The sequence below is a fragment of the Pteropus vampyrus genome, unplaced genomic scaffold (genome assembly GCF_000151845.1).
Source record: "Pteropus vampyrus isolate Shadow unplaced genomic scaffold, Pvam_2.0 Scaffold30, whole genome shotgun sequence".
In the NCBI taxonomy this organism is placed as follows: domain Eukaryota; kingdom Metazoa; phylum Chordata; class Mammalia; order Chiroptera; family Pteropodidae; genus Pteropus; species Pteropus vampyrus.
In genome coordinates this window covers 7,538,428-7,563,974 of record NW_011888811.1, presented here as the reverse complement: position 1 = coordinate 7,563,974, position 25,547 = coordinate 7,538,428, and the positions used below count along the sequence as shown (strand labels likewise).

Sequence of the window (25,547 nt, the reverse complement as noted above, 5' to 3'; positions counted from 1 at the left end):
GCACCCTACTTTATTCTCTCCAGCCCCCAAACACTGTTGGATCATTTGTCACAACTGAGGCCTGTACAGCAATACATCTGCCAACCACAGAGGTAAGTGGTTTGGAAAGATGGAATAGTCAATTCTTCAGATCTCGGCTCAAATCCCACCTCTGCCATTTAGTAGCTGTGTGACTTTGGGCAACTCGTGACATAGATCTAAACCTCAGTTTCCTTAATGATAAAATAAGGATAATAATGGTATCTATTTTGTAGGCAAATTAAGAGGATCGAAAGAGACTGTGAGGGTAAAACAATACCATGCAAGTCATTTGGACATCATCCAAGAAACAGTAGCTATTAGTAGAGGTATTAATTATTCTAGTCTTTACTTTGATATATGAAGTTTAGAAAATCTGAATAAAGAGACAAAACACAGTTGGTGTTATTCATCAGGTTCCAGGGTTTTAGGACTCAGGGTCCACCATAAGAAAGATGTAAGTTTATGACAGTTAAAGAATTCTGTGTCCTAAAGAGGGAAGAAACGTGTTACTCAAAGAGGTGATCAACCCAAGCTGAAAGTACAGTGAAATTTAACAAAAGTTATGAGTTTGTTACACCACAACAGATAACTAGAAAGTAAGGGAAGACCTAAGATTTCTACTTAGACAGTCTGACCCTGAATTCATGTTCATAGCTGTTCCCCCTAGCACTTAACTGGTGCCCAAAAAGTGTTCATTCTCTCTTGACAGGGCTGATGAAATGCTGGGCAAGATCTGAGGTCTGGCACCTTCTGGCCTTGACTTGCAAAATAGACAGAGGGCATTACAGAAAAGAATAGGAAATGGACTAGGAAGGGATGTGCTTTGTGTCTGATTGTTTTTCCCCCAGCTTTTTTGAGGTATAACTAACAAAAATTGTATATATTGAAGGTTACAATGTGATGCTTTGATATACATATGCATTGTGAACTGAGATTACCACACTCAAACAAATTAACATATCCATCATCTCACTTAGTTACCTTTTATTTTGTGGTGAGAAAATTTAAGATCTAGTCTCAGCAAATTCCAACTATAGAAAACAGTGCTATTAACTATAGTAACCATATTGTACTTAGGTCTCCGGAGATTATTCATCCTGCATAACTGAAACTTTGTACTCTTTGATAACTCTCCCCGTTTCCCCTACCCCCAGCCACTGGCACCCACCATTCTACTACTCTGCTTTTATGAGTCAGTGTTTCTAGCTTCCACAGATGGGGAAGTAAGGTCATGCAGTATTTGTCTTTCTGTGTCTGGCTTATTTCACTTAGTATAATGCCCCCCAACTCCGCCCTCTCTCTGGCCTTGGGCTTTTAGAAAACAAAAGCCAAGAAACCTCACAAGCTTCTGCTTTTCTCTCTATTCACTCCTCACTCATTGAAGCTTTGAGGCACAAAGCCTGCTGCCTGCTTGAATGAAAGGAAAGGGGTGGGTGAGGGCAGAAACATGAATGAAAATCACAAAATATCATCCAATCTCACTATCTAAATGTCCAATCGATCCCCATCCAAAGGGTGAATCAGTACGAGATGCTCTGCATGGGATCCTGCGCACACCTGAAGGATGAAACTCACGTGATTCAGCCAGGTGTGGAGGGCCCAGTGCACACAGCAAATGCAGCTCCAGGTCACCCCTCACAAGCTCACAAAGAGCAGGATCTGTGAGGCAGCCTCTGCTGCAGCGTTCAGGGTTGAAGCAGCCTGCTTCCTTCCCTTCCCACCTGGTCCTAAGACGAGCTCAGCAGGTTTTTCAGGAAGGCGCTTTTCCACCACAGCAGGATTCCCCCATCCCAACAGGATGGCTCTGCTGCCCAGCCCTGGGCTCTGACCTATCCACCCCGAGCAGGATTTCCCTCTCCTCCACCACTCGGAAACACCTCCAGGGAGATGTCAAGAGGCATCGGATGCCCTGGTGACAAAATCTGAGCCTGACTTAGAAACAGGAGCATTGCGCTTGGAACAAAGCATGGTTTGGGCACTGTGAGCCCTGAAGGGAGGACATGTCCATCAGGCCCCTGAGGGGTTGCAGCTCTGAGAGGCCTGGGACATGGCCCCAATGGAGGCAGCGAGCTCGGGACTTACGAGGAGATTGACCTGTAGTGGTTACACGTGTGGCTACTCTTTCGTGCAACTTGCAGGAAGCAGTTATTTACAGAGGTGGTGGGAGAAAAGGAACTCACAGAGGCTCCCAGAAACGTGGGGAGACTTTCTGAGAGGGCCTGAGGTTTGATAGGTGGGGGCTACTCGCCAGAAATATTAGTTATTCATATGATATGACCTAATTTGCACTCTGAGTGCTGGAACTAGGGCTAGTCACCTTTGGGAGGAGGAGGATGCTCAGCTCTTACATCTGAACTAAATAAGAGCTTTTGGTACCAAGAGCTGGACCTGTGGTTCTCAAACTCAGAGAGTAGAAGAACCACTCAGGGGCTTTTTAAAAATACAGACCCACTTAGCCACCTCGGGCTTTTCTCCAGCTGATTTAGTAGGTGGAAGGAAAGCCCAGGAATCTGCATTTTTAGCAATGAGCCAGACGGTTCTTAGACCACATTTTGAGAAGCACTGTACTTCAGCATGCACCTCGTCAGGAAAAGGACCAGGTTTTACCCCCCTAGAGATCCCCTACAGGGCCTACTGTCTCTGGGATCCACTTTGCTAAACACTGAGTTGGAAGAGATGCTTCCTCTCTCCCCGCGGGCCTGATAGCACCAGGTGTGACTCATGCCTGCCCTCTGCCTTAAACCCGGGATAGCCTCAGAGAAAGGAACCCTCTCATCTGGCCCTGACGTCCCCGACTGTTGACATCCTCGTTCCTGCCTCCATCGAGGAAGGAGCCAGGCCTGGGGTTACAAGGGTGGTGGTTGGTGTAAGAAGCTCAGGAAGCCTGTTTTCATGCCTTTTAAATCACACCGGCGGTTTTCATGCCTTTTAAATCACACCGGCGGTTTCAATTTCCTCCTTTAGCAGGCTCATACATATCTGGCGTTAGGGTTCTGTTTTCTTCCACTGCCCGGAGCTCTGATCGCCGATCCCCGAGTGGGGGCGCAGTGGGCGTCCAGGTGCGGGGGGTCTTTCTTGCCCGCGTAGCGCGCGGGCACCGCGGCGTCTCCGGCTGTGCACAGCAAAGACGAAGCCTGCCGGGGCTGCTCCTCGCCGCCCGGAGCCCGACATCCTTCCTCGGTACGTGCAGAGACTGGGAAACAGTTCTTTAGACACTGCAGTGACCGAGACCGTTCCACGTCCCCTTCCCCTGAGCAGGTGCTCGGAGTGGGGCAAGCTCGGCGTTGAGGCGGACCCGGGCGCCACCTGCTGGCCAACGCACCTAGGTGATAGACGTGTTAAGGAGCAAAGTTGTTTTGCAATTCAGCCGGCGCTGCTCTGCCTGCTTCCTCTGAACCCCACACTGGTGTTTCAGCTGCAGCCAGACTTCTAGAAACCTGGGTTAGAGATGCTTAACTTGGGGCTATGTGTTGGCTTCAGGGGATCTGGGACCCCCTAAAATATTATGCAGAATGTAGCGCCTCTACATTGTTCTGGAAGGGGTGTATAGATTTCACGAGTCTACTATTTTTATAACCTGTGGACCATGTGCCAAGCAACATGCAAGCTATTGGTGATAAGTGGTGACCAGACAGACATGTCCCTTCTTCTTCATGGACCTTGCATGAGGCCAAATAATGGCCTCCAAATATGTCCACCTCCTAATTCCCAGACTTGTAAATGTTACCCTATATAGCAAAAGGGACTTTATGGATGTGATCAAGTTAAAGATCTTGAAATGAGGAGATTAAGATGGATTATCCTGGTGGACTCAATATAATCACAAGAGTCATTATAATAAGAGGAACACAGGAGTCAGAGACAGACAGAAGGCAATGTGACGACAGACAGGAAAAGATGGAAATAAAGACGTTTTAAGATACTGCGTTGCTGACTTTGGAGATAGGGGAAGGGGGACGTGAGCCAAAAAATATAGGCAGCCTCTAGAAGCTGGAAAAGACAAGGAAACAGATTCTCCCCTAGAGCTGCCAGGAGGAACTGCTGTCACCTTGACTTTGACCCAGTGAAACTGTTTTCAGGCTTCCAACCTCCAGAACTGTAAGTGAATACATTTGTGTTGTTTTATGCCACTTAATTTGTAGTGATTTGTTTCAGCAGCAACAGGAAACTATTATACAAGTTAGCAGACCCTAAAAGTGGTAAGAGACCCCATACCCACAGTCCTTTTCAGTGCTGAATATCTCTATATCACTGGCCCTCCTCATCTCCAGGAGGTGACAGATCAAAGAGACAGAAAATGCACCTAACACTGAGGAAGTGGGTTTACTGAACTTCTCCCCTGTGCTGGCGTGGTGAGTCTACGTCTAAGTCCCCTTTCTGGAGAGCTTTGGGGCTAGTGGGGAAGATAAAATTCAGATTGCATTTTTCAACCTGGGCTATATAGAGATGTGCCAGGGACTCCGCAAAGCTATAGGGTAAATGAGGGGCACTTGCTCGAGATCAGTTTTACTGGATGAGACAAGATTTAACACATTTTTAATTCAGGCATACCTCAGCGATATTGCAAGTTTGGTTCCAGACCACCTCAATAAAGCGAGTATCACAATAAACCAAGCTGTAATCTTCTTGCTGGTGGAGGGTCTTGCCTTCGATTTGTAAAAAATACAACACCTGTGAAGTGCAGTAAAGCCAAGCACAAGGCATACCTGTATAAAACTAGAATTTTAAGATAAAACAAGGACTTCAATGAGATTTTCCTCTCCCTATAGCCCCTTGCAGTTGTGCCTTCCAGATATTCTAAGTTATGCTTCCGCTCTCCCCTGCCATTGGTGACATTTTGGTGAGATAATCTAAAAAGCTCCAGATTATGAAACAGGTGACATTGAACAAGCAGTGCAATGTGCAGCCAGGTGAGGCAGGAGCATCCGGGAAGACTGCTGAAGAGGGGGGACTGCAGCCCACCTAGAAGGATTTGGAAAGGCGAAGTGGAGGGGAAGGGCGGAGCACCCACAGGAACACAGCCGAGCCGGTTGGCCACTGGGTCAGTAGGAAAAGGTGTTCTGGAGGCCTCTGAAAACACAGCAGGAAATATTTTTTAAATTGATAATCTTTTGGGAATATAGAGACGAAGGCAAGCTCACATAGTGCTGGGATATGGTGCGAGCTAGCACAGACATTTTAGAAGGCAACATCTAAAACATTTTAAATGAACATTCCTTCTGCAGAGCACTCGTGGGCCTCTGGCCCACAGAGACACACCTATGGGTGCATGAAGATGTACAAGGATGCTTTCTGCAGCATTGTCTGTAGAAGGGGAGAACATAAACGACGTGACTGTCCATCCAGAGAGAAATGCTAAAGTAAGTTGTGCACATCCATGCTGTGAAAAATGTGCAGTGGTTAGAAAGAATGAGGTCACTCCGTACGTAGTGATGTGGAAACATCTCTAAAATGTGGTGGATACTATGGAAAAGGCAGATTACCTGACCACACATATAGTTTCGTTCCATGTAGACATATTTTCAAAGTATTCATTTGTGTGAGTCCCAGAGGAACAGGGTGAGAGTACCAGGAAGGTAGAGAGGAGCGGGAACATTTTTCTCTTTTTATTTCATGTATTTCCTATCTCCCGGTTTTTGGATTTTTTACACAGATAATATATTCCTAAAGTACGCAAGTAACGGGTTTTTTAATTGTGATAAGATACACATAACATAAAATTTACCATCATAAACATTTTAAGCATACAGTTCAATAGCATTAAATATATTCACATTTTACGTTGTTGCATAACCAACCTCCAGAATGTTTTCATCTTGCAAAACTGGAATGCTGTACCCATTAAATCACGACACCTCATCCACCCTCCACCTCCCCACCCTGCCCCTGGCAACCACTGTCTACTTTCTGTTTCTATGAGTTTGACTACTCTAGCTGCCTCATATATGGTATTTTTGTCTTTTTTGTGACTGGATTATTTCACCTAACACAAAGTCCTCAAGGTTCATCCATGTCGTAGCATGTGGCAGGATTTCCTTCCTTTCTAAGACTGAAAAATATTCCATTGTATGTATATACCACGTTTTGTTTATCCATTCTTTTGTTGATGGATATTTGGATTGCTTCCACCTTTTGACTTTTCTGAATAGTGCCACTATTGAACGTGAGTGTAAAAATATCCCTTCGAGAGCCTGCTCTCAATTCTTTGAGTCCGATACCCAGAACTGGAATTGCTGAATCATATGGTAATTCTATGTTTAAGTATTTAAGGAACTGCCATACTGTTTTCCATAGTGGCCGTGCCATTTCACATTCCCATCCACAGTGCAAAGAGTTCCAATTTCTCCACATCCTCACCAGCACTTGTTATTTCCTGATGTTATTATTATTAGTTTTTTTTTGTAGTAACCATCCGAATGGGTGTGAGATGATATCTTATTGTGGCTTTGATTTACATTTCCCTAATAACTAATAATATGGAACATTTTTTTTCATGTGTTTATTTGCCTTCTGTACATCTTTGGTCACATGTCTGAATCTTTTGCTCATTTTTATTGTTTGTGTTAATCTCATTGAGTTGTTAAAGTTCTCTATTTCAGGTCCAATTCTTTTGACATCTCTGCAAGTATTTTCTCCCAGTTTATGTCTTGTCTTTTCATTTCTTTAACAGTGTCTTTTGTAGAACAGATATATATAATTTTAATGAACTGTAAGTTATCAATTTTTAATTTTATAGTTCATGCTTTTTATTGCCCTATAAGTAATTTTTTAATTTAAGAAGACAGCAAACCCTGCAGATAAGGCTACTTACTCCATTAGGCTTGTGGGGAGGAACAGTTGGTCTTTGAGCTAAGGAATGAAGAGAAAGGAAATTGATGCAGGCCATCACTGAGAAGGCAAGAGACAGTTGCTCCAAGTTCAAGCCACTTATTGGCTGGCTCTGTTCTGTGAGCAGAGTAGGTGGAGCTCTCCTGTAGAATCAAATAATGACATGAATAAATATATAACTGCAGACGGGGGTAAGCGCTATGGAGGAGAGGTGCACCATGCTCTAAGAGCTGATAACCAGGCCTCTGGCCTAGTTGGGGGTGATGGGGGCAGGAAGGGTGGCTTTTCTGAGGGGATAGAGCTGGAGCTGAGTTTCATATGGGTGGGAGGGAGCATTCCAGGCAATGGGAACAGGGTCTCGCAAGAAGATGCTTTCTGAAAGGCCATTGTGGATGGTGCTGATCGAAAGGCTGGCAGGGGCCAGGCCATGCAGGGTCTTGTGGGCTTTGGATGTGTCTTCACCTTCATCCTAAGAAATTGAGAGCAAAAAGGTAGGTGACGTGATCAGATGTGCATTTTGGAAAGATTAATCTGGCTACTGGTTAGAGAATGGATTAGAGAAGGAATGGAGAGTTTGTTAATCCTCCTCACTAAAATGACTGTAATTTAAAACAACAAAAATGAAACAGAAAAAAAAAACGGAAAATAACAGGTTTTGGAGATATTGAGGAGAAATCGGAAACCTTGAACATTGTTGATGGGAATGTAAAATGGTGCAGCCCCTATAGAAAATGGGCTGGCAGTTCCTCAATAAGTTAAACCTAAAATGACCATGTGACCCAGCGATTCCACTCCCAGGTACGTTCTCCAAAGAACCGAAAACAGGAACTCAAACGAAAACATGCTACAACATAGACGAACCTTGAAAACATCATGCTGAGCGAAAGAAGCCAGACACATATTGTATGATCCCATATTGTATGAAGCCAGACACATATTGTATGATTCCATTTATGTGAATTATCTAGAGTCAGCAAATCCATAGAGACAAAAAGCAGATTAGTGGTTGCCAGGGCTGAGAGGAGGGGCCGTGGGGAGGGGTGATAATGGGTCCACAGTTTCTTTGCGGGTGACGACAATGTTCTGAAACTAGACAGCAGTGATGGTCGTGCAACATTTTGAATGTACTAAATGTCACTGATAGTGACTTTTACGTTATGTGTATTTTACTACAATGAAAAATTTAAAAGACAGTTTGTCCTCATCTCCCCTATGTGTGGCCCTAGTTCCTTCCTTTATGCTAGAAGGAGGTTGATCTCATCGTGCCCTTCTGATCCTAATTTTTTAAGATGCTGTAACTGCTCAGGTAGTGTTCTTTGCCCTCTGCCTACCTGTAGGATGATTTAACTGAACCACTGCATAGGCAATAATACTGAACTGTAAAATGAGAAAGTACTCTCTTTTGTCTTTTTTACTCCTTGTGATTATATCAGGTCAAAAGTCTCACTTTGGTGCTAGTAAATCTCTTAACACTTGCCAATCTCTCTCTTTTATATATACTTAAGTAAAGTGATACTAGACCTCAGGCTCAGAGCCTTAGGCAGGCAATCTCAGAGCTCAAAGTTAATAATACTGGTTTTTTTTGTTTGTTTGTTTTCATTGTATTTACTTTTACCGAAAACTCTTCAGAGCAAGTGGCAATGGTACTTTATGTTGATGGCAGAAAATTTTCCTTTTACTATAAATTTTATTAAATGAAAAAGGTTGAAATTATTTTAAATGTATGTCAATAGTAGAGAACCACAGAAATAGCAAAGATCATGTTGTGGGTATGCTAATGACTGAAGTTTGGGGAAATAGCACACTGTTCAATTACTGCTGTTACTTCTTGGGAGCTATAGCCCAGAAAACTTTGAGAAATTATAGGCTACAGACAAAGTTCTGGCTAAGAACTCAGACCGTCCCAGCCCTCGTGCACCCTGCCCTGTCACTGTGTCCCTGTAATGGAACTGGGAAGCTTACGGTTTGGAAATTAAAGCTGAGGAGAAAGGAGCTGGCTTCTGGTCCAAGGCCTTTTGGGATGACCCTGCGGGCAGTTGGGGATTTACTGTGACTCCATCCCAGAACTCCCTGCAGGGGAAAGGATGGACAGACAACAAAAAGAATGCCTGGTCAATCTCACAGCCTCCCAAATCCCACCTCATCCTCCAGAAGGGGGCACGTTGGCCACCCTGAGCTAAGGAATTGCAAAAGCTGACTGACTCCTTGGTAAAAGGAGGAAAGAAAAACAGAGAGGTTAAGCACAGTGTAATGTTTTGATAAATTGTCTTGCTCCTGTACTTCCATAATTAAATCAGCGTATTAGTCAGCTCAGGCTGCTGTAACAAAATGCCACGGGTTGGGTGGCTTAAAGAATAAAAATTAATTTTCTCTCAGTTCTGGAGGCTGATCAAGATGTCAGCATGGCTAGTTCCTACAAGGCCTCTCTCACTGGCTTGCAGGTGGCCACCTCCTCACTGTGTCCTCACATGACCTTTTCTCTGGGAGAGTGTATCCCTGGTGCCTCTTCCTCTTCTTGTAAGGACATCGGTCCTGTTAGGTTAGAGCCCTACCCTTATGATGTCCTATAACCTCCATAACCTTCTTATAGGCTCTGTCTCCAAATACAGTCACATGGGGAGTTAGGGCCTTAACATATGATTTGGGAGGGAGACACAATTCAGTCCACGACGGTCAGAGTATGGACATCTTCTGGCAGGATAGGATACACAGCACATTGTTGTTAAAATCATATCTGGGGAGTGGTACTGAGTTCCAAGTTAGTCCTGTTTTTCTACCTGAATTTTTAAATAGTGTTATTTTAAAAGATGGTGATGATGATACAGGGTATTAACTGGAAGGGGGGCCACATTTCAGCCTGCCCAGTACATCTACCTAAGCCAACCTGCCCTGAGTGTTGAGTCATGTGCCTCACTTCTAGGCCCCCAGGAAGCCTAGTTTGCAGGCATTAGCATGCCAAGTGGTCCCCAATCCCCCGGTGATAAGGAAAAGAAAATGCCTCGGTGGGGAAATAGCACTGTCCTGTGACAAGGCCGCAGGCCAGACGTATCCTTAGGAACTTCTACTGTCCTTACCCCTTGGCCCCTCCTAAGGCCTGTGGGGCTTACGTACACCCTGCACCAGCCCCAAGGGTCCCCAGCTTTGATGGCAGAGGGTCCAACAGAGTGGCCACTGGAGCAGGGAGCAGGCTGGGGGGCCTTTGGAGTCTGAAGGTCCTTCGCAGCCCCCCACAACCTCTCCAGCCACTTCTCACCCCATACTCTTCCTGTGAAGGCAGCATTGCTGGCAGAAATAACATGTCGGGGGCTTATGCAAAAAATCTGAGGAACAAATGAGAAGTTTCTTTAGTCCTTGGATTTATATAAACCTCCTAATTGCCTCCCTGTCTGTGGTCGTTAGCCACTAATTATTAGGTGTCCTGTCTCTGTCAGCATTTTCATAAACTGTTCCTTTCCGTGAGACATGATAAGCATTTAATCAAGGCTGAATTGGAGTGGAGGCATGTGTACCAGAGCTGAGGCCAGAGCAGGCTGGGGTCAGGGGAAGGAATTTTGAGGCTGCATGTGAGGTTTTGAAGCTGTGAGCCAACATGGTAGAAAGTGCACTGAGCTGCAATGCACTGAAACAATATAATAACAGCTGCTTTTCAATGTGCCAGGCACTACATTAAGTCCTTTGTATCCTCTAAGTCTTGCCATTTAAAAAACCTTAAATGCTGCTCTTATATATGAAAAGCTCAGAGAAGGTCAGTCGCCCAGCCAGGAAGAGGTGTATGTCAGTCAAGGAGTGAGTTTGGCTGCACATAACAGAACACAAGTAACAGTGGCTTGGACAAGGCAGAAGATTTTTTTTTCTGTCACGTCAGAAGCCTAAAGGTAGGCAGCCCAGGGATAGTGTAGCAGCTCTGTAGTGTCAAGAAAGACCAATGTCCCTTCTAATGTTTGCCCACCCGTCTTTCTTAAGTGGCCATAAGGTCCCTCTTCCAGGCAGGAAGAGGAAAGGGACAAGGGCAAAAGGCACATACAGCTGACTCCATCCCCCTTTTAAGGAGATTTCTAGAAAGTCCCATCTATGTGCTTCTACTGTGTCTGCGGGGTGACTGCTGTGTGCCTGACATTGGATTAAGCATTTGCACGTATTATTGCATGTATCTTTCATAACAGCCCTTTAGGGAAGGTCTTTTCAACCCCTGAGTTCTAGTTTAATCTCTGCTATTATCCCTCTAAGTAATCCTAGATAAATCAATTTGCCTCTCTGCCCTCAGGTCCCTCATTTGTTTTATGAGGGAATGAACTAGGTAAAGAGCTCTTAACTTGGGGTCTGCAGACCTCTGTGAGGCCGTGGATAAAATTCAAAGGGCAGGGTCATGAATTTGGATGGGGAGAAATATTGTGTTCTTATTTTCACTAACCTCTAATCGAAGTGTAGCATTTTCTTCTCTTATGAATGTAGGTAACCATAATATTAGCAGAATCTGTGATTTTTTTCACCAAAAATATGTCAGTTTTTTTATAGTTTACTATAAGTTGTTCAGATATGTTAAAATGTTGTTTTTGCTCATGCCTACCTCAAAATTATGGTAGTTATTACATCTACCATATTTAATGTGATTATACATATATCTCACAAATAGGAACTTATTTCAATATAATTTATTTTCTTTATAAACCTATATGCTTTGTCTTGTGCACTAAAAAACATTTCTCTAAGAAGGAATACGTTTCAGCGAACTGCCAAAGGAGCCCATGGAACAAATGAGACAAACTCTTGGGCTATGAGATCCCTTTGCCCCCCTGGCTGTCGATGAAACTCTGCCACTAGCTCTCATGGTTATCCTGAGCAAGTCCCTTCATCTCTCAATTTCCCCCAGCTCTCAGTTTTCTCTTCTGAAAAATGGGAATAATGCATGCTTTGTCTAGCTCAGAGCTGCTAGGAAACCAAAGTAATCTATGTTAAGCACTCTCAAATGCAGAGCTTACGCATATTCAATTACAAAGCGTCGGCCTCTGAAGTTCTAAAGTAAATGCTGAGTTTTATTAAGTTATTCAACTTTAGCCCCGTTTCCCAGAAATGCTGATGTTTTCCTATCCCCTCCTGCTGTGTGACCCATTTCCTAACAAGCCACAGACTGGTAGCGGTCCAGCTCCAGGGGTTGGAGACCCCTGCCTTAAAGGGAGCCTGGGAGGATTCCGTGAGGGGAATGACAGATGAAAATGTTTAGCACAGTGCTTGACACCCAACTGGCTTCTTTTTCTTCTGACTCATACCCTTGCCACCTGCTGGACCAAAACTGGCCCACTGCCTAACCTTGCAAAGATTTGTACATCACGAACACGATGCTTTATACTTTAAAATAGGCATCGACATTTAATATAGAAAAGCGAAGGTTGGAAGTATGTTCCCTAATTCAGACTAAATTGCTCTGTCCAGCTGATGAGTCCCAGGGTAAAAAATGTGCTAGCTCAGTCATTCCATTTGTGGTTGGGGCACAAATTTCCTTTCTTGGTCCCAAGGTTGAGGGCAAGGGGGGTTGGGTAGCCAGGCTAGGGGTGCAGATGCTTGTCCTGGCAGTCCTCTGGATGACTGCTCCAAGGCTGTCAGTCTCCATTTTATATAGAAACTTCATCCATCCATCACCAACCTTAAAGGTCTTGTCTTTAACCAGGCTCTCAGCCATTTACTTGACACTGAAAAACTGCTGAGTTTTCCTGCCAAGAACACAGCTATCTGTGTTTTCATAGATATAGATCACCTTCAAAGGCCACTTCTGCTTTCTGCAGTTAAGGTTACCACATCTGCCCACCTCTTTTGTTCTTTAGAAAAACATAGACCTTGTAGTTAGACCTGGCTTTATGTCCTTGATCTGTTCTAATAGCTGTGTGACCTTGGAGAAAACTGAGCCTCGGTCTTATCATAATTTGTAATAATACTTACTGGTGTCATCTATGTATACAACAGTTGAATTCCTGTTGTGCGCCAGACACTGTGCTAGGCTCTAGGATTTCACAGCAAAGAAGACAGACAACATTTCAATCCTTGTGGCCCTTACATTCCAGTAGAAGGAATTGTAATAACTGAGTACATAAATACTCAAGATTGCTATAGATGTGATGAATGACATAAAGGAGATGTACAGAGTGAAATAATAGAGTAAGCTACTAACGTGATATTGAGACGAGACCTGAAGAATGAGCAAACCACGGCCAGGGCTGTTAACAGCGTGAGGCAGAGGTCTGGAAATGGAGGAAACATTGTTTTAGGAACAGACGGTAGCAAAGCATCCAAGAGGGAAAGTGGTCCAAGATGAGGTCAGACAGGTGGGCAGAGACCAGACCACATGTGCCTATGGGTCACGATAAGGAATTTTAGATTTTATTCTAATCAGAGTGAAAAGCCAATGAAAACAGTAAAGACTTGTACAGAATTCATGTTTGAAAAAGATCCGGCCAGTTACTGAATGGTGAAAACATTACAGGAAACAAGACTGAATGCAGGGATGCCAGTATTGTTGTAAAGATTACCTGCAATTACAAATGCGAAGTAATGAATACGACCCTGGTCACATGTAAGTTCTCTGTGATTGTTCGTTAGCTGTTGTTCTGGAAAGTCTAAGCCTGTCCCATCTCATACAGCAGATGCCAGCTTCATCTGGCTGTTGAGCATTTGAAACATGGCAAGTTGCAACCATGGACTTAAATTTCTAGTTTATTTTCATTTTAAACTAAATTTATATTTAAAAACAAATATTTGATTCAGTCTTTTAAAAGTATATTTCAAAAAACTTGAATATATGAATCTACTTTTTTAACTATACATTTTATGAAATTTGAGTACAGATTCAGGTCTTTTTGGTGAAAGTTTAAAGTCCAAGGTGAGACGTGGTGTAACAGTAGTATACGCACATGATCCCAGAGGCTTGATATGAAAAAGAAAATGTAAAATATTCTATTAATGATTTTTATATTGATTACCTGTTTAAATGATAATATTTTGGACATACTTGGTTAAATAAAATATTATTTATATTAATTTCACTCCTTTTACTGTTTGTAATGCTGCTACTAGAGAATTTAAAATTACATATGTGGCACATATCGTATTGCTATTAGACATGCTGATCTAGGGAAAATGGAAATCTAGACGTTTAAATGCACAGAATGTTAACTCTTGGTTATGTCTCCTATCAGAAATCTCAATTTGAAGACTGGAAATGGGAAAGAATAAAGAAAAATAGCATCTTTTAGGACACTATAGGAATACTGGCTTTACATCTTTTAAGCATTTTTCATACATATCATTCCTCAAGGAATTCTTCAGCATCCCTGACTATTCCTGGATACTGGACCTGCTTTGGCAAGTTCAGCCACCCCAACTCTAAGAGAAGGCAAAGAATACATCCCAGAGTGCAAAAGCTTTATTCCCAAAGCCAGGCTCAGTAAGCCTCGCGGTATTAATACATCCACTTTGGGCACAGAAAGGACTGAGTCAGCCTCGCATAGATTTATTAAATCTCTAGCTCCAGGGAGCGTAGATGCACAGAGCCTCCCAAAAGTTTACCACATTGTATGCATAATAAGTCACTGGGGAGGCAGAGGTGATTTCTATCTCTGCCTGCAAATTCTGCACAAAGTAATTTATTTTAAGTTAAAGTTTATGCCAGATCTGTACAGAGTAGTTTAGGTTTGTTATCTCATTTAAGCTCATGAAACCTTCTGAGGTAGGTATCAAGGTACAGTGACTTGTCCAAGATCAGGTCACACAGCTACTAAGAGGCAGAGCAGGGATTCAAAACCAAGCAGTCTGACCACAGAACCTACACTCTCAGTCACCATGCTGGACAGCCATCCTGTTGTCTCGAAGGACCACCCGTGAGTATAAGGCTCCTTCTCTTGTTTCCTCCATTATTTCCTGCCATGCTCACCTCTCCCTAGTCCAGCTCAGAACTGGCCACAGACCAAGTGGGCAGCTCCTTACCAATTGAGGGATAGGCATGTGCCACCAAGAAATCACCCAGCTGTACCCCCAGAAAAAAAAAACAAAGAGAAAATGGTTTCTTTGCTCTCTCTTGATTTATTGCTATACCCACCACAAGATCTAGAATGATGCCTAGCATTCATTCATTCTTCATTCATTCATGTTCAGCTTTCATTCTTTCAATAAATCTGGTGCTCTGTCCCGTCTGGGGTGTGTGAATGAAAGCTTCGTAAATATTATCACTATTAATAATACTATTTATTATCATTAGTAACACTGGTAACAATCACATTACCATTACTTTGATAATTGATCATAATAGTAGTAACACTGCGGGGCCTTCATTAAAATAATAGTTACAATAACAGCAAATGTTTATTGAGCACTTATTGTGCTAAGAACTGTTGATAGTAAACTTATTTTTTTTCTTTCTCAAGCACTTCACTTTCTGTGTTTTAGATAAGCCATGACACCGTTTAATTCTTACAACAATCCTATAGAGTAATTCTAGTAGTCTCTAAATCTCTTTATGCAATTCATCAGAGCACTGAATTACCATAAATTCTGGAAAGAGGAGTCTTCATCCATGTGATAACAGGATGTTCACAGACCCCTTACCAATGTAAACAAGACACATGGTCTTGGCCTTGGGAAAATAACAACAGAACTGCCCTCTAGAGGAGAATCCTTTCTTTTCCTCTTACAGAGTGCCTGTAAGCACTAAGAGGCAAAATCTCCGTGGTTCAAGGAACTAATTGGTCAGCTTCCAGCTGTAGAAATTTGTGTCTTGCTTTGTGCTCTACACTTCAGCAACATCCAGCTACTTATTGTTAAAATCAAAATCAAATGGAGACCAGCCTTGAAGATTCCTTGAGCAGACAAAACCAGTTTAGTCATTAATTTAGCTTATTGCTAATCACTGGGAAGAGTAAACAGTCACTGCCTTCTCACCGTGTAGGCTGCTTTATAACAGTGTACCCCGAGCCTCATTCTGTTCTGGTTTCAGTGCTCCCAGGTTGCAAGCTGTCTTCTGGGTGTGTGCACCGTACATTTTTACTAGTTACTACTTCAGTGATTCATGGTTTTTACTTTGGCTGTTTCTGAACCTTTGACATTTCATGACACATGATCCAAAGAAGATGAACCCTTGCACTCCCAAGGCCAGTAAGCAAACCAGGTGCTGGTACCCACGGAGCCCTTTTTGCTCACTACTCTCTTACCAACGTGGAGTTCTTGGGTGAGTCTCCCTTGGCTCTCTGTGCCTTCTGAGCTCTCCAACTTTATTGCGCATATTAGCTTTCTGTTTCTGTTTTGTTTTCTGGTGTCTGTTTCTATTGAAGTTTCTAGGCAAGTCACCCATCCTGCTCGAAAGAGGGGAGACATGATTCCTAGTGTTTTGGAATAGCTGTTGGAAAACAGGGCCCCTCATCGATAAATGGTTTTAGGGTCTCCAAATGCAAGATACGTTCCACCCTGTTTTTGGACCAGGATGTTGTGCCTTTTTGGAAAAATGTGTGAATTTCAGGATAATTTGGAATTGTAATGGCAATTCTGGGCAAACTTTGTTTTAGATAAGTCCGTCTTAAGGGTCACTCTTGTAAAGAGACTCTCAAACCCCTGGGAGATAATGGAATGTATTATTTGGTATGCAGAAGCTTCTTAAAGACTAAACGACTCCAAAAACGGCACTAAAAAGATCCTTACCACACAAATAAATATCTTCAGTAAAAGACTCTGGGCATCTGAGCAGGTAGTCTTAGTCCATCAGCCAGAAACACAATTTGGATCTAACTATTCTTTTAAGTTTGGTACCTGAGACATGACTAAAATTTTTCAAAGATCTCTGTCTGCCAGTATATTTATGTGTGTCTATGTATGCTGTTATAGACATGTGATACTTTTCCTACCTTGGAATATATATATATATTACCAAAATTAATTTGTAAAAAACTCTATTGATTTAAAGACAAACAGGCACTATATAAATTAAGTATACTCTCGGAAATATAAAAACTAACCTCCATGTTTTTCAAGTTCACATGATCTGGGATAATCTGATAAATAAAAGGCTGCTTTAAGTTTGTCAGTTTAATAAAAACAGGCATTTCTTCAGAGTTGTCAGAAGTGAGTGTAATGCAAGTAAATGCACAACTTTCTCTACCTGGGTTTACTGATGAAATAAGTTCAGGCCGTATCTGTTACAAAACTTGTCAATGAGAAAAATAACTTGAGATGATGAGCTATTTAATGTCTAATTCAAGCATAATTGTTGAAAGCAAGTAATGTAAATAAATGTAAATAAGATAAACGTTTATACTAAGTTAAACTAAATCATAAATATTTAGTGATTATCTAAATCATTTCCAAATAAGAATAACATTCTGCAAAATGCTCCTGGTATTTTCATGATGTCTTTCAGCCTCCCCCGTGTTCTTCCTCTTAATAAACTATTCCTCTTTCAACAGCCTAACTCGAATACAGGCATACCTTGTTTTATCGCACATCACAGGTGTTGTGGTTTTTTTACAAATTGAAGGCAAGACCCGCCACCAGTAAAAAGATTCTAACTTGCTTTATTGAGGTACTCTGAAACCGAACCCACAGTATCTCTGAGGTATGTCTGTGTCTTATTAGTGAAGACCTACCAACCTGGACCAATTGGATATTGGTTCTTCTTGCTATAAAGAGAAAGGATTTCTATCTTTAAGGCTCAGTAGTTTCTTTTTCTTTCTCACTCCCCACCAGCCTGTGAGCTCCTGAACTGGGGTGACCAGGGACTGTGTCTTATTTGGTTTCCAGTACTCAGCTACTGTCATAAGGCCTGTCACATGTTATTGTCTCCAACATTCATTAAACACTATGTGCAAAGACCTGTGCTCCTTCTAGATTACATCACTGCTTTTTCCCAATAAACTTGAAAGGGAGGTACCATTGTTACTCATCCCAATTTCTACATATGAGGTAAATTTATATATCAAAGTTCAGAAGCATTGAGTGATTTGCCCCAAAGTTACACAGCTAGTCAAGTGGCAGAGCTAGGATTAGAATTCAAATAAATAATCCACCTAAATCATTTCTCACAGTATATATAACCTGATAAGCACATAATAAATGTTAGCTACTAGAATTATCACCCAAAGTCGAACAACTAGTAAAGTAAAAAAGCTGATGTTGTGACTTGAGTTTATTATTTATGTTGCTCCAAAATTCACAGCTTTTCTATTACACTAAGATTTAATTAATAGGACTTCTTACAGGTCATAAGAGACCTAACCACTTACATTTTTGAAGTTATTGCTGTATTTAAAAAATACTAAAAGGTTTCAAAATTTTTCATATATTTTCAATGTTTACTTTTACTATTTTAAAGGTTTTGACTTACACAAAAATACAACTGTATGCATAACCTCATTTACACATAAATTCAAAAAAGAAGTTTGATATACTTCCTAAAGTCTCTCCAGCTATCTGGGAAATAGGTTCTGTGAAGTACAGAAAACTAATTAATACCCTGCTGTCATTACTGGTTACCTGTCTGGATACCTTAAGGGATATCTCAATTCTGTATTCCCAGCACAATGCCTGGGGTCTAATAAACATTTAATAAACATTTCTTGAATGAATGGATAGGGCAACAATTTGCTTTTGGTTCCAGGACCTCTTAATATTCTTAAATATTATTGAGGACCACAAAACGCTTTTGTTTATGTGGGTTATGCCTATCAATATCTACTGTATTAGAAATTAGAATTTAAATAACTCATTTAAGATAATAGACCCATTATATGCTAATATATTTTTTATGAATAACTGTTTTCCAAAACAAAAGATATATACTGAGAAGAGTGGCACTGTTTTTTACATTTCGCAAATCTGGCGTACTAGAAGACAGCTGGATTCTCATAGCTCCTGCACTCAATTGATTGTGCTATCACATGACACAGAGCCTCTGGAAAACTACGGAACGTTCAGGAGAGAGGAGTACGGAAAAGGCAAATAACGACTTAGTATTATTATGAAAATTATTTTGATCTAGCGGTGAACCCCTTGAAAGGCACACTTTGAGAATCATTAGAGGGAAATATTTATTTTTGGACAAGACTTATGCTTCAGGATTCTTCTATACATTGCTAGCATGAGAGAAGTCAGAGTTAAGGAATAAAAGAAACACCATAGAGACAGCCTTTCTCTTTTCATTTTTCCTGTATGCCAAAGCGGAGGCTGGCCGTAACCCAAGACAGCAACCGTCACCCGTATTTCAGTCCGTACAATGACGTCACACAGCGCCAGCGACGCCCTCCGAGGGTCCCACTACATTTCCCAGGATGCTTTGCCAACAGCGACGCCATTGGTCGGCGCCGACGGAAGTGCACATCACTGAACGGAAGTAAAGGATCTCCGGCTAGGAAGGTGAAGAAGACAGGGTCTGTGAAGCTGTGAGTAGCCACTTGGGTCTATCTCGTTGACGGTGAGGGACGTAGCCAGGGCACGAACTGTTGGGAAGCGTTGGGTGGCCCCTTCTTAATCCTGGGCTTCCAATTCCCACGTTCTTCCAGTAGACTTGGGAGCGGAGAGAAACAAAACATTGCTGTGGAGGCGAAGTCTCCGTACTAGGATCTTGCTATTTTAAGTTTTCTTGGGACAAGCTGGGGCGAGTTCGGGCTCTTGTCGCGACACAAGGGTCATTGGCGTGATTTTGCTGCGACCGGAGGGGTGGGGCTGCTGACGGTCTGACTCGGCTTCTGCCGCAGTGGTTCTCAATTGGCTGCTCATTAGAATCACCTGGGATGCCTTTTTAAAAATACAGATGCCTTAGCTAGGCGTCAGACCAATGAATCGGAAGCTGCGAAGGATAAAATTGGGCAGCAGTACTTGCTAAAGGGTCCCAAGTGTTACGTTGTGTAGCTAAGGTTGAGAACCACTCTTTTAGTGCCTGATTCTGACCCCGACGGGCGTCCTGATTAGAACTATCAGCGCTTGGGGTCCCCTTCCACTGTAACCTGCGTGGTTGTATCACACGGACTTGAATGAAGTTAATGGTCAATGTTCCGGCATAGATTGCATTTTGAGCTCCACCAGAAACTCATTCTTGACCTTCATGTGGTGGTGCTGAAAAAACAGGATATAGTTTCTTATATACGACCTGACTATTCTGAATAAAGATTATGGCCACTTCGTTTATCTTGCCATTCTTTTAGCTTCTGCCTGTTTTTTGCTATTCCGACAAAATGCAAGCAGTAGAAAGTGGAAGAATCATTACAATTAGTCTGTTTTGTTGCTTATAAGAAGTTCTGAAAGGGGTATCAGTTAAAATGACTTGGCGTTATTTATTGTCTTACCATAACATATATGTCAAGGCATGATAGGTGGGATTTTTTTTTTTTTTTTTAATATAAGCACTGTTAACTAACGTGTTTTCTCTTTTTCCAGAGCCAACTTCTCCCTCACTGATTCAGCATGGGGGAGAAGTCAGAAAACTGTAGGGTTCCAGAGGATCTGTTCAATGGCTTGAAAGTTACAGATCCCCAGGAAGCAGAGTGTGCTTGCCCTCCAGATTCTAATCCCAAAGATCACCAGTCTCAGAGCAAGCTGCTCAGGGGTGCTGAGGCCCAGCCGCAGGAGGACCAGGGAGAAGAGGAGCACTTTCATGACTGCATCGCCTCATTTGAGAAGGAGGAATCAGGAGTGGACAAGGTTGAGAACAAACCTGATGATGTGAATTCCTCTGAACTAGATGAAGAATATCTAATAGAACTGGAAAAAAACATGCCAGATGAAGAGAAACAGGTAAATATTTTATTTCTTGTGCATGATCTGCAATATACACTGCTTTTGAAAGTGGGTAAATGTTGCTGACGCTGTATCATCGACCACTTCATCTGTGGTAGAGAGTAACTTGCCCTTCTGTGTCCTTATTGCCTTAGTAGTGATGGATCTGAGATTAATCATTAGCATGACAGGGAAGCATTGAGTGTGTCTGCTTAGCAAAGAAATTTCTTTTTCTGTGAACACTGAGTTCTTATGTTCATCTTGTGTAATTATTTTCTAAAATACACACACACCTCATAGCTTTTTTAATGACCTTATCCATGGCTGTTTGGTGAAATTCCTGTAATGGATGTTTTTTGGTTAGACTTTAGAATTATTGAATGCTAGCTGTTTATGTTAATCCCTTGCTAACAAAAAATGCCTTCCTAAATATCCTGGTGGTGGTTTGATTACAGAAGTCAGTGACTGGGGCCTGTTTCATTTACGTAACATTCTCATAGAACAGATTTATATATGATAGCAGCTATTATTTAAGCGCCTATAATGTGCCAGCCACTGAACTTAAAATGTTACTTATGTTTTCATTTAATCTTCACAATATGCCTTATAAGACATATACTGTTAGTATTCCACATAAGAGAACAGGGCTCAAAGTGGTAAAGTAATTTGCCCAAGATCACACATCTAATAAATAGCAGAACTGATTCTCAAACGCAGATCTGTTTGATTCCAAAGCCAAAAAAAAAGTATAATGTAGAATTTAATAACAAAAACAGCCATCTTCCTACAAAGTAGATAACATGAAATGTACACCTTCCTGCCTTTTGGCCTCTGGGCCGCATCCTTAACTGGGCAAGCCTTCGCTTTTGGAGACAGACATCTTGGTGCCCACCACATATTATTCTTTTTGACATCAAAAACAAAGTTGTCTGAAGAGTTGGAATATCTGAGTTTGTCTGCAAAGAATTGAATGAGATTTGTAGCTTAGCATCTGAAGAGCTTATTTGCTGAATAGGTTGTAACAGATTGGTAATGGAGCTGAAATAATAAATGCTCAGTGCCAGTGGAGTGAGGAGGTAGCGTGAGATGAGGGGGAACATCTCTTCGTCGCTCCTTAGGCACTGTTCATTATTAAATCTATTGATTTTAACATGCACGTGTTAGCTCTTGTGCTAGTGTGTGCCACCAGAAGAGGAGGATAAAGAGCAAAAATGAGCCGAGTTCATAAACTGCCTCAGTAGAAATGGCTTAGAAAATTAAGTGCTGTCAATAACGTCAGGAAAGGATCTTTCCAGAAAGTGTTCCATTCAGCTTTCACATCACTGGTGCAGGCTTTATAGAAAAATGTCTGTTAAGATGTTAGCATTGCTTTTCTGATGCTGTAATGTATTTTGCCTTGATATTTTCTGCAGTGCCATTGGCATGACAGTTGAGTGGTTTGGCTCAAGTGCTGTATAGTTCTGGCACCCCATTCTCAGTTTAGCAAAATGTTTTTTGTCTCCTGGCCAGGAAATCACATTTTAAGTTCTATAAATATTTAAAATTATTTTTATTGCCTATAAGTTGAATGTTCTAAACAGCACAATACTTTTTTAAACTTTTCCTACCTTTTAAAAATTGAGACATAATATACATATAGTAAAACACTCTCTAAGTTCTAATGTGTACAGTTCAGTGACTTTTGACAGCTCCATGCTTCTGTGTAACTCACACCTCTATCAAGAAAGAAAACATTTCCATCATGCCAGAAACTCCCTTTGTGTGGGTCACCATTCATTCCTTCTCCTCAGCCCCACCAATCCAGGGAACCACTGTTCTGATTCTAATCTCATAGGTTGGTTTTTCCTGTTTCAGACTTTCATATAAGTACACTCACTTTTAAATTGTAAATATTTTCTGTTTTGTCTATCAACCCATATGTTTTCAAAGCTTAATTTGAAAATTGTTGCAATAGCTCATAGAAATAACATGCTGCAGTGAAAGCCATTGTTACAGAAATGTAAACCACTAGCTGCACTGTAAGGAAACTGCCCATGAGAGTGCAGACTGCCTTTAGCTAACTATGGTACTGCTCTGTGAGCCATTTTTATGCTGTTTCGGTAAATATCTTTGTGAAGTTATTAAAAAACCAGCAAAACAGATGAAGAACTGTCTCTGCTGTACATATTGGTTTTATAGGTCATTAGGAACAGGATAGCTTTAAACTTGATTCTTCCAAAATAGACAAAGTTCAGACAATTCAACAATAAAGACCCACAGATGGCTGAAAAATGTGAAAAGACTTTCAGCCTCCCTAATAATTTAAATGCAAATTAAAACATGTCTCATCTATCAGATCAGAATATTAATCTGATGTTGACAAGATGATGATACAGGAAGTTATGTTGGGAGTTTATGTTGCTACATCATTTCTGTGGGATACAGGTATCAATTTTTATATGAATTTTTCTTTTGACCCAGGCTCTCAATAGAACCTTCTGCAATGATGGAGATGTTCTATATCTACACTGTCTAATATGGTAGGCACTGGCCACCGGCTACCATGTTTTAACAGTCATCTGGCTGTTGAGCACTTGAAATGTGGCTAGTGTAGCTGAGGAACTGAATTTTAAATTTTTTCATTTTAGTTAATTGTCAAATGTGGCTAGTGAGTACCATATTAAACAGCATAGCTTTAAACCTCTGATTTTCTTCTAGTCATTTATATTAAGGAAGTTATTAGAGATATGCACAGATGTTTATATAAAGATGTGTTGCAGCATCATTCATAATTTTGGAAATGATGTTGAACATTTTTGCCATATTTTTGCAATAGTATATTATGCAGTCATTTAAAACAGATAAATCTTAGCACTGAAATGGAAAATGTAATATTAAATGAATTAAGCCTATTTGATCATATGATTTGTAATGAGAAATAAATATTTGGTGTTTGTCTAGTTCCTGGCACAGAGTTTCTAAAACCCTTAGAATTTCCTAAATAGTAAAAGATAAAGCTGTATTTTGATATTCATAACAAGCCCGTTTCAACTACACCTGAGTTACTGTTAATGGAGTGACTTTTGGAAAACCCCTAAGGATGAGGTCTGGTTGTCAGTTTGGAACTTTCAGCCCACCCCACCACCCCACTTCTATGGAGAGAAAAGAGGGCTGGAGATTGAGTTAATCAGTGATGGCCTGTGATTTAATCAGTCATACTTACATGATAAAGCTAACATGAAAACCCAAAAGGATGGGGTTCAGAGAGCTTCCAGGTTGGTGAACAGTGGAGATGCTAGGAGGGTGACACACCCAGAGGGCATGTAAATTCAGTGCCACTGCCCACATACCTTGTCCTGTGCATCTCTTCCACCTAACTGTTCCTGAGTTATATCCGTTATAAACTAGTAATCTAGTAAGTGAACTGTTTTCCTGAGTTTTGTGAGCTGCTCTAGCAAATTAAGTGAACCTGAGGAGGAGATCATGGGGACCTTCGGTTTATAGCCGATGGGTCAACAGCAGAGGTGACAACCCGGACTTACAGTTGGCTTCTGAAGTCGGGGTAGGGTGAGGCCATTCTTGTGGGACTGAACCTTTAACCTGTGGGATTTGATGCTTTTTCCAAGTAGGTAGTGTCAGAACTGAGATAAATTTTAGGACACCAGCTGGTGTCCTCTGTAGAGTCGGAGTTGCATGGTCTGCAGAAATTCCTACACGTCTGGTCACAGAAGTGTTCAGTGTGAGTATTGAAAGTAGAGGAGACACACATGAGATGTTAGGTTATAGAACAGTCAGTGATGATTCATTAAGTTAAAAACCTATATGAAAATTTGTTTTTGTACATAAAAGCTTGGAAGGCGAAATACCAAATTATAAAAATGAATAGCCTTGAGAAGTGTGATTATTGATGAATTTTTATTTATATTTAATACAAGTTTGTAATATTTGCTATTTAATAGTAAGCATGTGTTAGATTTATAATCAGCAACAAAATAGTTATTCATTTTGAGAATATAAATAAATAAAAACTTGAACCATGGGCCGTTAACCAAAAAAGGCAGATAATGCTGACCTTGGAGGATTTGGGAAAGAAGTGTTGTCATAGGATCTGTGGATTGCTAAATGTTTCTCCTGGGGCAGAAGCAAGTATCAATAGCTAAACTATGTTATTGCTATTCAAGCTGACTTGACTTGCCCTGTGGCTGAGAAGATAATCCAGGCTCAGCTCAGTGCCAGTTCTCAGCAGAACTCACAAATCAAGAATAATGGAGCAAGAAGGAAGTTAAGATTTGGTAAAAACAGGTAAAATTTCTTAAGGCAAGCTTTGCGTGTGTGTGTGTGCTCACACCCACGTGCAACAGTTCTTAACTATTTGTGAAAACTTATGTGAATATGACTACCCAGAGGAATGGGATTTTAGCTGATGTTTCAAATGTACTAGGTCTGTAAAGCAAATAAGCCATTCTCAAAGGCGTGGCTGAGGTGAAGGACCGATCTGGTAGGAGATGAGAGTTAGTGCTATAATGTGATATAAAGATGTTTCTACTATTAGGATCTATAGAATATACTGTGCTATAGTGGCTGCAGTCGTGTAAAAATCACGAGGGAGTTCTTAGGCCTCATATATAAATACTCTTGGTAATTCTTATGGAAACAACTCAAATTTGAGGAGCACCATCATGGGACCTTGCCACATGACCCTTCTTCATTAAATAGTTTACAAGTTAGAGATTTTATCTCATTCATTTATTCAAGAAATATTTGCATTTGTCCCACATGCTAGGCATTGTTTACAGCCCTTAGGGATACAGTGGTGAACAAGACAGCGTTTCTTTTCTCTTATAGGTATATTCTAGTTGGGAGAAAAAAAATAAAATAAAATGATGAAAGGGTGGAGTTTGAATGGATGGGGAAGACTACTAGATTGGCTGGTCAGGAAAGGCCTCTCTGGAAAGGTGGCATTTCAGCAAATGCTT

The 25,547-nt window shown here is 41.3% G+C and overlaps 2 protein-coding genes and 1 long non-coding RNA gene across 4 annotated transcripts in view; all 3 read left to right on the top strand.

The window, feature by feature from the left end:
- Positions 1-19,263, top strand: part of LOC105289901 — a 20,250-nt gene extending 987 nt beyond the window's left edge. Inside the window, exons 2-3 of the mRNA XM_023528650.1 lie at positions 1-92; positions 19,039-19,263. Coding sequence (XP_023384418.1) covers positions 1-92; positions 19,039-19,263 — 317 coding nt within the window. The remainder of the gene's footprint in view (positions 93-19,038) is intronic.
- The window catches only part of TTC1 (tetratricopeptide repeat domain 1), a 34,300-nt gene continuing 27,825 nt past the window's right edge, over positions 19,073-25,547 (top strand). The window contains exons 1-2 of one of the 2 annotated variants that reach the window (XM_011356719.2): positions 19,073-19,259; positions 20,254-20,610. In XM_011356719.2, coding sequence (XP_011355021.1) covers positions 20,281-20,610 — 330 coding nt within the window. In that variant the 5' untranslated portion in view covers positions 19,073-19,259; positions 20,254-20,280. The other variant, XM_023528616.1, reaches the window with a different exon arrangement.
- Positions 25,449-25,547, top strand: part of LOC111737700 — a 1,543-nt gene continuing 1,444 nt past the window's right edge. The window contains exon 1 of the long non-coding RNA XR_002779519.1: positions 25,449-25,526. This is a non-coding gene — a long non-coding RNA (uncharacterized LOC111737700). The remainder of the gene's footprint in view (positions 25,527-25,547) is intronic.